The 13,580-nt window shown below is 37.4% G+C and overlaps 1 protein-coding gene across 5 annotated transcripts in view; it reads right to left on the bottom strand.

Moving 5' to 3' along the window:
- ALMS1 (ALMS1 centrosome and basal body associated protein) overlaps positions 1–13,580 on the bottom strand; it is a 216,879-nt gene that overhangs the window by 115,151 nt on the left and 88,148 nt on the right. For all 5 annotated transcript variants that reach the window (XM_053890824.1, XM_053890826.1, XM_053890825.1 and 2 more), the window contains one exon: positions 5,565–7,402. In XM_053890824.1, coding sequence (XP_053746799.1) covers positions 5,565–7,402 — 1,838 coding nt within the window. The remainder of the gene's footprint in view (positions 1–5,564; positions 7,403–13,580) is intronic.

The raw sequence follows: 13,580 nt of genomic DNA, 5'->3' as shown, positions 1-13,580 counted from the left end.
AGAGAAAGAATGTGGTACAGAAAAAATACTTGAATAAATAAGGGCTAAAACTGCCTAAATATGATGAAAGATAAAAACCATTAGCACAGCAAACTCCAAACAGGATGGTCCAAAGAAATCCATGCCTACAAACATCATGACCAACTGACTCAAAGCAAAACAAAAAAAGGAAAGCAACCAGGGAAAAATAAAATAACACATTGCTTCAAATGTACAGGGGAATAATGATTCCAAAACTGTAGAGTTCTCATCAGAAACCATGGAATTTAGAAAGAAGCAAAATATTTTTAAAGTACTGAAAGAAAAGGACTGTCACCCCAATTGCATAAGCCATAAAAAAAAAAAAAATCAGTAAACTGGACTTCATTGAAATTAAAAACCTTTGTTCTGTGACAGACTCAATACATTAAGTAGATGAAAAGATAAGTCACATACTACAAGAAGGTATTTGCCAGCAACATATCCAGCAAAGGTTGTATATCCAAAACATACTCAGAACTCGCAAAATTCAACAGTAAGAAAATAAAACCCTATTATAAAATCATTTTCACCAATAAGGATGGTAAAAAAAAAAATCACATGAAGTGAAGAAAAGCCATTAGGGAAATACAAATGAAAACTATATTGAAATATCACTGTACAACTATAAAAATGGCTAAGTATATGGACAATACAAAATGCTGACAAAGACACAGAGTAACTGGAACATGTATTATTGCTAGTGAAAATGCAAAGATAAACAGTTCTTGCAAGGTTAACCACACACATACACCACATGACTCACCAATCCCACTCCTGAATATTTACCCTACAGAAACAAACACTGACACACAAATGTTTATAGCAGCTCTAACTGTAATCACACCCCAAAGCTGAAACAACACAAATATCCTTCAAAGAATGAATGCATGGATTAACAAACTGTGGTAATCTGTACAAAAGAATTGTCATATAAATAATAAAATATTACTGTTTTTAATAAAGCAATAAAAAGTAAAACATCTGCTTCATAAAAACAGATGGATGAATCTTAAATGTGCTTCTCAAAGTAAAAGAAACTAAACCCAGAGGCTGTAACATATCTTATTATTTCATTTATAGGACACTCTAGAAAGGCTAAGAAAAGGACAAAGCAGGAATTACCAGGGGTCACAGGAGGAATTGTCTCTAAGGAGATGACATGCAGAAATTTTTGGATAGAAATGCTTTGTATGAAACTGTGATGGTAGATTAATCACAAATGATAGAATTGTACACCACAAAAAGTTTTGCACTATGTAAATTATTAAAAATTAACCAAAATCAACCAAGGGCAAAGACGGAATGCAGGATGTGACAAATGAAACTAACTGTATTATAAATGAATTATGTACTGACACATAGTATATAGAAAAGAAAAAAAAAAAAAAAAGAACACGACCTAAGAAATGTCAGCAGTGTTTTGACTGGATACCATAATGTTAAATTCAAAAGAAAGGTATATATAAACACTGTACTCAAGTAGGAGAATTTGTTTTTCACCTGGGAATTCTGAAACTATCTAATTTATATATATACTAGGGTAAATATATTGTAGATAACGAGAGCCAGGTTTATTACTACTGAAGAAAGAAGTTAAAAACAAGGGTAAAAGTTTATAATCAACCCTGTGGTTCAAGATTAGTTGAAGGTATCAACACTGACTTGTGGTTTAAAAAATATTTACATATACAAGTATACACAAACACATACACATTAACAGAGATGAGAACAAGCAGAGAAGTAGGTATATGCATGAGTTAATATACATACATATAATCCTGAGCTTTATTAACTGCTAGAAGCACTGACATCCTAGTAACAATGAGCTAACCTGGTGCTATACCTTTGTTTCTAAGTACTATTCTCCATTGTTGAAAGAAGGGTACTGAAGTCCCTTACTAATATATTGTTATCTATTTCTCCCTTCAGGTATGTTTAGTATTTGCTTAATACACTTAGATGCTCCAATGTTGGTTGTGTACATATTTACCACTGTTTATCATCTTGTTACATCATCTGACCCCTTTATTGGTATATAATGGCCTTACCTGTCTCCTGTTACTGGTTTTGGCTTAAAGCCTATTTTGTCTAATAGGAGTATTATAGCTCCTATATTGAATCCATACTGATATACATGAATAACTAAAGGAATAAATAAATGAGGGAGGAACAACAGCTCTTGCTTGCAGAAAAATTCCAATTAATACATGTAGAAGGAATGAAAGAAGTATAAAAACTCCATCCGAATACCAGAGTGATAATTGCTACAAGCAAGATCCAGTGATGAAGCCTAAAATTAGTGATCAAAGTTTTAAGCAGAAACAAGATATTTGCATAGTCTACCAGTTTCTACCCAAATATCTAGTATTTAAAAAGGAAAAACAGTAACTGTACAGTGAAGAACCTTGGTAGACATCACTTTAGCCAAGTGATCAAGGTTAACATCACCAGTAATGCATATCAACTTAATGTGCTCCCCAATGAAATGCACTGAAAATGCATAACCTCAACCTAGTCTTGAGACATCAGAGAAAACTAAATCAAAACTTTCTCCACTAAGTGAAATTAGTCAGTCAGAGAAAGACAAAAATCATATGACTTCACTCACATGAGGACTTTAAGAGACAAAAAAGATGAACATAAGGGAAGGGAAACAAAAATAATATAAAAACAGGGAGGGGGCAAAACAGAAGAGACTCATAAATATGGAGAACAAACAGGGTTGCTGGAGGGGTTGTGGGAGGGGAGATGGGCTAAATGGGTAAGGGGCATTAAGGAATCTACTGAAATCATTGCTTCACTATATACTAATTTGGATGTAAATTTTAAAAAACAAAAAATAAAGTTAAATAAAAAAAACAAAAAAAACTTTCTCCAAAATAACCAATTCTCTTTAAAGTGTCAAGATCATAAAAAAAACAAGGACTGACACAGATTATTGAAAATAAAGAAGACAGGACCACTAAAATGTAAGGTGGCATCTTGGGTTGGATCTGAAACAAAAAATGTTCATGTGCATAAAAATGAGATGAAATCCAAATCAGTCTACATTTTAGTTATAATATTATATGAAGGATAATTTCTTAGTTTTGGTATATGTTTTATGGTTATGATGTTATGGTAAGATGTTAACACAGGGGAACATTTGGTAAAGGACATACTGGTAACCTCCAAGATATTTCCCAATGATCTCTGCCTCTTGGTAATTCATACCCTTGTGTATCTCTAGCCGTTGAGGGTGAGCTGGAAATATTGATTCACTTCTATTGAACAGAATATAGCACAAATGGTGAGATCCCCTTACAAGGTTAGGTTACAAAGACTATGACTTTTGCCCTGGGCATCCTCTCTTGTTCTCTCACATGCTCACTCAGAGGGAAGTTTAGCTGTCATATTTGAGCTGCCTTATGGAAGGAAGGGAGTGATGTCTCTGGCCAACAGTCATGTGAACAAGCCTGGAAGCACATCGTCTCAGTCAAGTCTTGAAATGGGACCAGAGATGCAGACAATACCTTGTTTGCAACCCCATAAGAGACCCTGAGCCGAAAGCACCCAGCTAAGCCTCACCTAAATTTCTGACCCACAGAAAATCATACTAACATTGGGATAATATTTATTATTTTAAGCTGCTACATTTCAGGGTAATAGGTTATACATCAAAAAATAATTAATACAAGAACTCTACCACTTTTGTAACTCTTTAAATTTAAAATCTCAAAATAAAAAGCTTTAAAAATACTTAATACATATATGCTTACACATTTTATATACACACATGTATACAGATGAGTATGTATGTGTATATATGTAGTTTGAATTATTATGAACTTTGGAATCAGACAAACCTAGATTAGAATGCCATTTCTAACACTTAATAATAGACATGTGATCCTGGGCAAAACGTCTAATTTCTCTAAGTATTAGGTTGTTTTTTTTTAATTTTTTTAATGTTTATTTATTATTAAGAGACACAGCGTGAACAGGGGAGGGGCAGAGAGAGAGGGAGACACAGAATCGGAAGCAGGCTCCAGGCTCTGAGCTGTCAGCACAGAGCCCAACGCGGCGCTTGAACTCACAAACCGCAAGATCATGACCCGAGCCAATGTCAGACACTTAACCGACTGAGCCACCCAGGAACCCCCCCCCCCAAGTATTAGGTTTTAAAATATATAAATTGAGGTAATAATATCTACCTCTGATGATTATATTAAGGTTAAAATGATACCTACATCTACTATACCAGATGGCATTTAGTACATTTTGAACAAATGGCATTATTATTTAGTGCATATTTATAATCATCTACTATTTTCTTCTCATTCCAGGAATTCAACTCTAATTCAGTATTATAATACTGAAAGCAGAGACTGACCCTGTTTTTTAGGCCCAATCCAATTCTAAATCACCAACTTTTAGAGCTACAAGGGACCTTTTAGCTTTCCAATTCTTTCCTTCCACCATCATCCCCATAGGAGTGCCAAAGATATTAAATGACTTGTCCAAGAGAATACCTTGAAAGAAGAGCTTGAAAGCAGGACTCAAGATCAGAGAGACACTACCATGCAGTGAACAAGCACTTGCTTTAATTAAAAAGACCACACTAGAATGCCCACTCTCTTGCTTATAAACAGCATTATCTCACATAAATAAAAGTACAAAGTAGCAATATCAGTGTCTCAGTTTCCCAGAGGGTAAATAAGGATACCACCACTCACCTCATAGGGTTATTACAATCATTAAATGAGATAACATATAAGTCCCTCATGGCCATTACTACCACATGTGGATGCTGAATAAATATTATTTCCCTTCCTTCTTTCCAAGCCCAGGGTTCTTCACTATGATGTGCTGCCTTCTCAACTATGTGGTAGAACATGAAACACAAAGGGTAATTCTATTCAAAATGTAAAAGTGAATGAATGATAGTCTTAAATTAGGCTAAATAATATAAATCTAAGGCATTTAGCCCTGAACTCAGTTTCCTTTCCTATAATAGACTATAAGGTGGAACATCACAATAGAGAGCACATTATATTGATACGCATTACCAGTGATGTTAGCCTTGATAACTGGCTAAAATGATGTCTGCCAGGATTCTCTACTGGAAAGTTACTTTCTAATTGTAAATACTAAATATTTGAGGAGAACCATGAAATGAAAACTAAAAGAAGGGAGAGAGAGAGCACACACAAGCAAGTGAGTAAGCTCATGCACATATCCCAAAGTCTGGTCTTCAGCACACTTCCAATACAATAATTAGTAAATTGTACCATGGATGATCAAAGACTTTTCTCAGAGTAATTCAATGTTTTGAAACACTTGATTCAAGTCTCGTCAAAAGCCCTCTGAAATTATAAATACATTACTTTCAAGTGTTTTCTCTTACTTAGGCATTTATGCCTTGGAATACCTAGATTAATCAGATACAACCTCCCCTAAGAGAAATCATACTGCCTTTCCCCCAAGAACTTGCGTTTGCTTAAGTATTTAAAACCCTTTATCACAAATCCCATCAGCTTGCTTGTCATCACAATGAGACTCACCGATCTGCAGATACTGGAATCCCTTCTGGGCTGGAATATCCTTCCAAATCTGAAATGTTCACTTGTGTTTGCCTTGAGGTTACTATCTGGCTATTCTGAAAAGGTATGGTTTTCAAGTCCTGAGAAATAGTATTACTATCTGGAAGAGGAGACTGTACAACTTGGAAGTCCGGTGAAGATTTAAGTCCTAGAAAACCTGAAGATTCTTGATTCTGTGCTACAGGTTTACTGGCCAATAATTTGGAGGTTGGTTCCAATGATCTTGAAGATATAGTCTGTAGGTCAGAGTTAAACTCACTATTCATCCTTGTTTTAGAAGCAGGATCCAATGAATGCAATCTTTTATCTAAGGTTCCACTATCCACCTTGGAAGGAGTCTTGGGATAAAGAGTTATACGAACACAAGAAAGTGCTTTTCTATTTGAGGGTGGAGTAGATGCAGATGTTACTAATGTACACTGATTTGGGACTGGTTGGGAGACCACAGAATCGAACTTGGCTTCAACATTTATCATATTAGAAATGTATGACTTAAATTTATGTTGATTATTCTTTTCTACTACATAATCCTGACCTTGAGGAAAAGGGGAATGGTATTTTCCCATGTGATCTACATCTGGGGCTTTGCTTTGTTCAAAGAGCTGACGTTGTTCAAGAAAAATGGAAGAAGGAAGGTCTGAAGCTATATAATCCTGACCTTGAGGAAAGGGAGATTGGTTTTCTCTCATCTGATGATCTAAATGTGGGGCTTTGCTTTGTTCAAAGAGTTCTCGTTTTTCAAGAAAAATGCGACAAGGAAGGTTCGGAGCTACATAATCCTGATGTTGAGGAGGGGGAGAATGGTATTTTCTCACATGGTGATCTGTGTGTGGGGCTTTGCTTTGTTCAAAGAGCTCTTGTCGTTCAAGTAAAACGTGCGAAGAAAGATCTGGAGTTATAGCTACAGTCTTCTCTTTTACTCCTAGTGTGGAACTTGGTCTGCTCACGCTAATGAGGGTATGGTTATCAGAAAAATGAACTTCTTTGACACTGCTATACTTTGCACTGGTACTGGGCTCAGAATCACTGCCTTTAAAATCTGATCTTTCTAAGAGTTTTTCTTCTTGCTGAGAATGTTCAATAGATAATTTTTGACTTTGCCTACTACTTTCTGCTAAAATAGTCACAGCGGTATCTGGCGAATGACTAACAATTTTAAATGATGAAGGGGAAGAGGTTTTCTGTTCTAGATCTCTGGGAGGATTTTGCTCTTCAGTGAAATGAGAATTAAATACCCCCACAGATGCTCCAGTACACTGGCTACCTTCAGTAACACCAACCTTAAGAACAGAGGAATCTGAAAAGCATTTAGAGTGTCGGTGAGATGCAAAAGTGATGGAAGTAGTAAACTTTTTCATGGGTTCTGGGGGAAGCATATGTGATGAAGAATGACAATCCATTTCTTCGGGTGGCACAGGTTCTACTAATTCTGATAGCCAAGGGTCTATCTTTTCATGGAATGGCATTCGAAGACCCTGGCTAATTCTGAAGTCATCAGCTGTAAAGTTCTGAAAGGGGGAAGGACTTCGTAACTGCAAGGAATTCCAAACTTTGAAATGAGGGTTACTCTGGTCTAATGATTTGGAAAGGTTGATGTGTCTGGTTTTCCATGATGATGGACTCCGTTGTCCTCTGATAACGTCTGAGGGGTCAGCAGGTCTGAAAACATAAGGGTGGCTATCCAATTGTGGTTGTTTGGCAGTTAGAGTCCTGAAACATCCTTTTTCATGGCTCTCAATAATGATGTGACCACATACAGCTTCTGGGTTGCATCTTATTCCCTGTGGACTCGGCAAACCCTGGAAGATAAAAACAAATTCTTACTTGAAATAGTCCAAATAGTTAGTGTTATATAAAAATAAGTTATATATCCAGGCTAAGACGGACCACAAAGGTCCTGTTGATCTTTACAATAAAACAAGAATACAACAAAAAAAGACAGTTAACTATAGAATAAAATAGCTCATGATAATTAGGACGACACAGTTAATTTCTTCTAAAAAATGTTTCACTAAAGTAACAAATATAAAACCCTCAATTGTCCCCCAGTATTCTCACCATTTTTCTTTTAGTAACAGAAGTCCCTTACCCTAACCATGTGCTGGTCACATGGCCACAAAACTAGAGACCTTTCCACTTTCCTTTGTAGCTAGGTGAGACCATATGACTAGGTTTAGGCCAATAGGATATGAGCAAAAGTAGTTAAGTATAACTTCTGCTTCCTGTCTTTAGAAAACCAAATTCTTGGGGCTCCTGGGTAGCTCAGTCAGTTAAGCATCTGACCTCGGCTCAGGGCATGAGCTTGTGGTCCGTGAATTTGAGCCTAGCATTGGGCTCTGTGCTGACAGCTTTGGAGACTGCTTTGGATTCTGTGTCTCCCTCTCTTTCTGCCCCTCCCCTGCTTGCTCTCTCTCTCTCTCTCTCTTAAAAATAAAATTAAAAAATAAAATAAAAAAGAAAAGCAAATTCTTGACCTCCACATTCCCTTACTACCACCATCACTACCATCACCATTTACTCTTGCCACCTAAAAATGATAGTATCTAAAACAATCAGAAGCCATGTGTAAAAATGGCTCAGCTGCCAAGCCAGTCTGGGTCTTTGGATAACTTCAAAGAGCAGAGCTCCCTTTCCTGCCCTAGACTATCATATAAAGGAAAAATACAATTCTATCTTATTTGACCATTGTATATTTGGGTCTCTTCACTACAGATGCTTTTTACCAAAAAGAATAAGGAAAGGAATATTCCTAAGAAACGGAAAAGAACTAGTACTTCTTCCTAGGCTACACGATCAGAATCTAAAGCTACCATAAATATAAAATTTGAGATTTCTGTGCTTTACCTATAACATCATTACTTAGAATCCTATTTGATGATAACAGCCACATTTGATATCAAATTAAAATACCTTAAATTATGCTGCCATTTTTTTTTATGTTTATTTTGAGAGAAAGGGAAAGAGACCAGGGAGGGGCAGAGAGAAAAATCACAAGCAAGCTCCATGCTGTCAGCAGAGAGCCCGACGTGGGACTCAATCTCATGAACCATGAGATCATGACATGAGCTGAAATGGAAGAGTAGGACACAACTGACTGAGCGCCCAGGCACCTCTGCTGCCACTTCTGATGTAATGGAGTAGTTGTACTTTTCCCTATTCCATTTGATAAGCATAACTAAAAGTCCTAGACATTATATATAAAACAAACTTAAGAATAACCTGAAAGATACAGGGGTGCCTGGGTGGCTTAGTTGATTAAGCGTCTGACTTTGGCCCATGATCTCGTGGTTCATGGGTTTGAGCCCGGCATCAGGCTCTGTGCTGACAGCTCAGAGCTTGGAGCCTACTTCGGATTCTGAGTCTCCCTCTCTCTCTGCCTCTCTCCTGCTTGTGCTCTGTTCCACACACTCTCTCTCTCAAAAATAAACAAACATTAAAAAAAAAAAAAGAATAATCTGAAAGATGTAGAGAAGACAGGGATCTTGGGACCTAAGGAATGACATGGTAATGCAATCCCTGGATTTACTTTTTACATCATATATTCCAGATTTGGGAGCTGAAGAAGCCAGCAACATAGGAGCAAAGGGCATAGAAAAAGGCTCTAATAAAAACCCACTCTCATTAGCTAAAAAAAAAACAGTAAAGGGGGGCACCTGGGTGGCTCAGTCGGTTAAGCATCTGACTTCGGCTCAGGTCATGATCTCCCGGTTTGAGTTCAGGCCCTGCGTCGGACTCTGTGCTGACAGCTTAGAACCTGGAGACTGCTTCGGATTCTGTGTCTCCCTCTCTCTCTACTCCTGCTCTGCTCACACTCTGTCTCTGTCTCTCAAAAAGTGAATAAACATTGGGGGGGGGGGGGGGGAAACAGTAAAGGTGAAGTCTAGCAAGACAGAAAACTTTTAGGCCATAACTGCTCTATTCCAGCCAATCACCACAGAAAAAAGACTGCCTCTGTGACACCAGCAAAAGCCAAGTGAGGAGCCTAAACCTCTACTCTTGCTAAGCAATTACAAGTCACCCCAACATCCAAGCCAAGGTACAGAGATGACCAAGTAGGAGCCCAGGAATTATTTTTACCCTAATATCTGGTAATGAGTTACCACTTCCTGTGGTATCAGTCCCTGTGGAGACCACACAGGGAGACTGTACTTTCCCATTCCAGCAATGACATGCCCCTCTCTCTCCCATCTTTAGGCTGGAAGAAAATTTTGCAAATCTCATAACCAATGAAAGACTTGTATCTAAAATGTATAAAGACATCTCAACTCTCAACAGCTTACCAAAAACAAAAACAAAACAGACAACTCAATTAGAAAAATAGGCAAAAACCAAACTTTTCAATGAATAGAAAAGAGATGGGAAAACAGGGGCACAATAACAGGTCCAACACCATTAACATTAAGAAAATGCAAATTAAAATTATGATTCTTTTACATCTACTGAGATGATCAAATGGTTTTTATCCTTTTGCATGTTAATGTGATGAATCACATTGATTGATTTGCAAATATGGAGCCAGCCTCATATCCCAGGAATAAATCCCACTTGATCATGGTGACTTTTTAATGTATTATTAGATTCAGGTTGCTAATATTTTGTTGAAGATTTTTGCATCTATGTTAATCAGAGATACTGGCCTACAGTATTCTTTTTTCATAATGTCTTTAAATGATTTGGTATCAAAGTAATGCTGGCATCGTAGAATGAATCTGGAAGTTGCCTTCCACTTCTATTTTTTTGGAACAATTTGAGAATAGATTATTAACTCTTCTTTAAATGTTTAAATGTTTGGTAGAATTCTACCTGTGAAGCCATCTGGTCCTGGGCTTTTGTTTGTTGAGAGTTTATTACTGATTCAATTTCATTACTACTAATTGGTCTGTTCAAATTTTCTTCTTTTTCCTGATTCAGTTTTGAAAGGGGATATGTTTCTAAGGAATTTATCCATTTCTTCCACGTTGTCCCATTTGTTGGCATATAGTTTTTAATAATATTCTTGTAATCCTTTGTATTTCTGCGGTGTTGGTTGTTATTTTCCCTCCTTCATTTCTAATTTTATTTATTTGAGTCCTCTCTCTCTTCTTTTCTTGATAAGTCTCACTAAAGGTTTATCAATTTTGTTAATTTTTTTTTTTTAATTTTTTTTTTCAACGTTTGTTATTTATTTTTGGGACAGAGAGAGACAGAGCATGAACGGGGGAGGGGCAGAGAGAGAGGGAGACACAGAATCGGAAACAGGCTCCAGGCTCCGAGCCATCAGCCCAGAGCCTGACGCAGGGCTCGAACTCACAGACCGCGAGATCGTGACCTGGCTGAAGTCAGACGCTTAACCGACTGCGCCACCCAGGCACCCCCCAATTTTGTTAATTTTTTGACAGCTCCTGGTTTCACTGATCACTTCTGTTTTTTTACCCCTTTTTTTTTTGTTTTTTATTTTTTTTAATGTTCGTTTATCTTTGAGAGAGAGCAGGAGAGACAGAGCACCAGTGGGGGAGGGGCAGAAAGAAGAGCAGATGCAGAATAAGAAGCAGGCTCCAGGCTCTGTGCTCCAGGCTCTGTACTCCGTGCTCTGAGCTGTCAGCACACAACCTGATGCGAGGCTTGAACTCATGAACCGTGAGATCATGACCTGAGCCAAAGTCGGATGCTTAACCGACTGAGCCACCCAGGCACCCCACATTTACTCCTACTCTAATTGTTACTTCCTTCCTTCCTCTGGCTCTGGACTTTGTTCTTTTTCTAGATCTTTAGGTGTAAGGTTAGGTTATTTGAGATTTTTCTTGCTTCTGGAAGTATGCCTATATTGCTATAATCTTCCCTCTGAGAACTGTTTTTGCTATATCCCAAAGGTTTTGGTCCACTGTGTTTTCACTTTCATTTGTCTCCATGTATTTTTTTTATTTCTTCTTTGACTTCTTGGTTGACCCGTTCATTGTTTAGTACCACCATATTAACAAGAGAAAGAATAAAACCAGTATGAGCATCTCAATAAATTCACACACAAAAAATTGATAAAGTACAACATCCATTCGTGATAAAAACTCTTAAAAAGGCAGGTTGAGAGAACATACCTCAAAAAAAAAAAAAAAAAAAAAAAGCCACAGCTACACCATCATACTCAATGGTAAAAAACAGAGCTTCTCCCCTAAGTTCAGGAACAAGATAAGGATATCCACTCTCACCAGTGCAACCTAGTACATAAGTCCTAGCCACAGTAAATCATACAAGAAAAGGAAATAAAAGGCTTCTAACTGATAAGGAAAAAGTAAAACCTCCACTATTTGCAGATGACATAATATCCTAAAGACTCCACAAAACAACTACTAGAACTGAAAAATGAATTGTGTAAAGTCACAGGACACAGAATTAATATACAGAAATCTGTTCCATTTCTACATGCTAATAATGAAGTAGCAGAAAGAGATATTAAGAAAACAATCCTATTTATAATTGTACAAAAATTAATAAAATTCCTAGGATTAACCTTAACCAAGGAGGTGTAATTAAGACCTGAATTCTTTTTATTTTTTTATTGTCAGGACTTCAAGAGTAGATTCCCGTGATTTATCACTTACATAGAACACCCAGTGCTCATCCCAATAAGTACCCTCCTCAATGGCCATCACCCATTTTCTCCACCCCCATCAACCCTCAGTTTGTTCTCTGTATTTAAGAGTCTTTTATGGTTTGCCTCCCTCTCTGCTTGTATCTTATTTTTCCTTCCCTTCCTCTATGATCATCTGTTAAGTTTCTCAAATTCTACAGGAGTGAAATCGTGTATCTTTCTGACTGACTTATTTTGTTTAACATGATACCCCCCACTTCCATCCATGTTGTTGCAAATGGTAAGATTTCATTCTTTTTCATCACTGAGTAGTATTCCATTGTGCGTGTGTGTGTGTATGTGTGCGTACACGCCAGATCATCTTAATCCATTCATTAGTTGATGGACATTTGGGCTCTTTCCATAATTTGAATATTGCTGATAGCGCTGCTGTAAACATTGGTGTGCATGCCCTTTTGAATCAGCACTCCTGCATACTCTGCTGGGTCATAGGATAATTCTATTCGTAATTTTTTGAAGAACCTCCAAACTGTCTTCCAGAGTGGCAGCACCAGTTTCCATTCCCACTAACAGTGCAAAAGTGCTTCCCTTTCCCTACATCCTTGCCAACATCTGTGGTTTCCTGAGTTGTTAATTTTAGCCACTCTGACTGGTGTGAGGTGGTATCTCAGTGTGGTTTTGATTTCTATTTCCCTGATGATGAGTGATGTTGAGCATCTTTTCATGTGTCTGTTTGCTATCTGATATCTTTGGAAACGTGTCTGTTCATGTGTTCTGCCCTTTTCATTACTGGATAGTTTTTCAGGTGTCATGTTTGTAAGTTCTTTATAGATTTCTGATACTAAACCTTTATCCAATGTCATTTGCAAGTATCTTCTCCCATTCCACAGGTTGCCTTTTAGTTTTGCTGACTGTTTCCTTCCCTGTGCAGAAGCTTTTTATTTTGACAGAGTCCCAATAGTTCATTTTTGTTTTTCTTTCCCTTGCCTTCGGAGACATGTCAAGTAAGAAGTTGCTGCGACCAAAGAGGTTGCTGCCTGTTTTCTTCTGTAGGATCTTGATGGTTTCCTGTCTCACATTTAAGTCTTTCGTCCATTTTGAGTTTATTTTTATATATCCTGTAATAAAATGGTCCAGTTTCATTCTTCTGCATGTTACTGTCCAGTTCTCCCAACATCATTTGCTAAAGAGACTGTCTTTTTTTCCACCGGATACTCTTTCCTGCTTTGTTGAAGATTAGTTGGCCATACACTTATAGGTCCATTTCTGGGTTTTCTATTCTATTGCATTGGTCTATGTGTCTGTTTTTGTGCCCAAAGCATACTGTCTTGATTACAACTTTGTAATATAGGCTAAAGTCTGGGGCTGTGATGCCTCCAGTTTTGCTTTGCTTTTTCAACATTACTTTGGCT

The sequence above is a fragment of the Panthera pardus genome, unplaced genomic scaffold (genome assembly GCF_024362965.1).
Source record: "Panthera pardus isolate Hobbes unplaced genomic scaffold, ASM2436296v1 HiC_scaffold_25, whole genome shotgun sequence".
NCBI classification, from domain to species: domain Eukaryota; kingdom Metazoa; phylum Chordata; class Mammalia; order Carnivora; family Felidae; genus Panthera; species Panthera pardus.
Note: the sequence above shows the minus strand (reverse complement) of the source record. Positions and strands in the feature narration are given on the sequence as shown.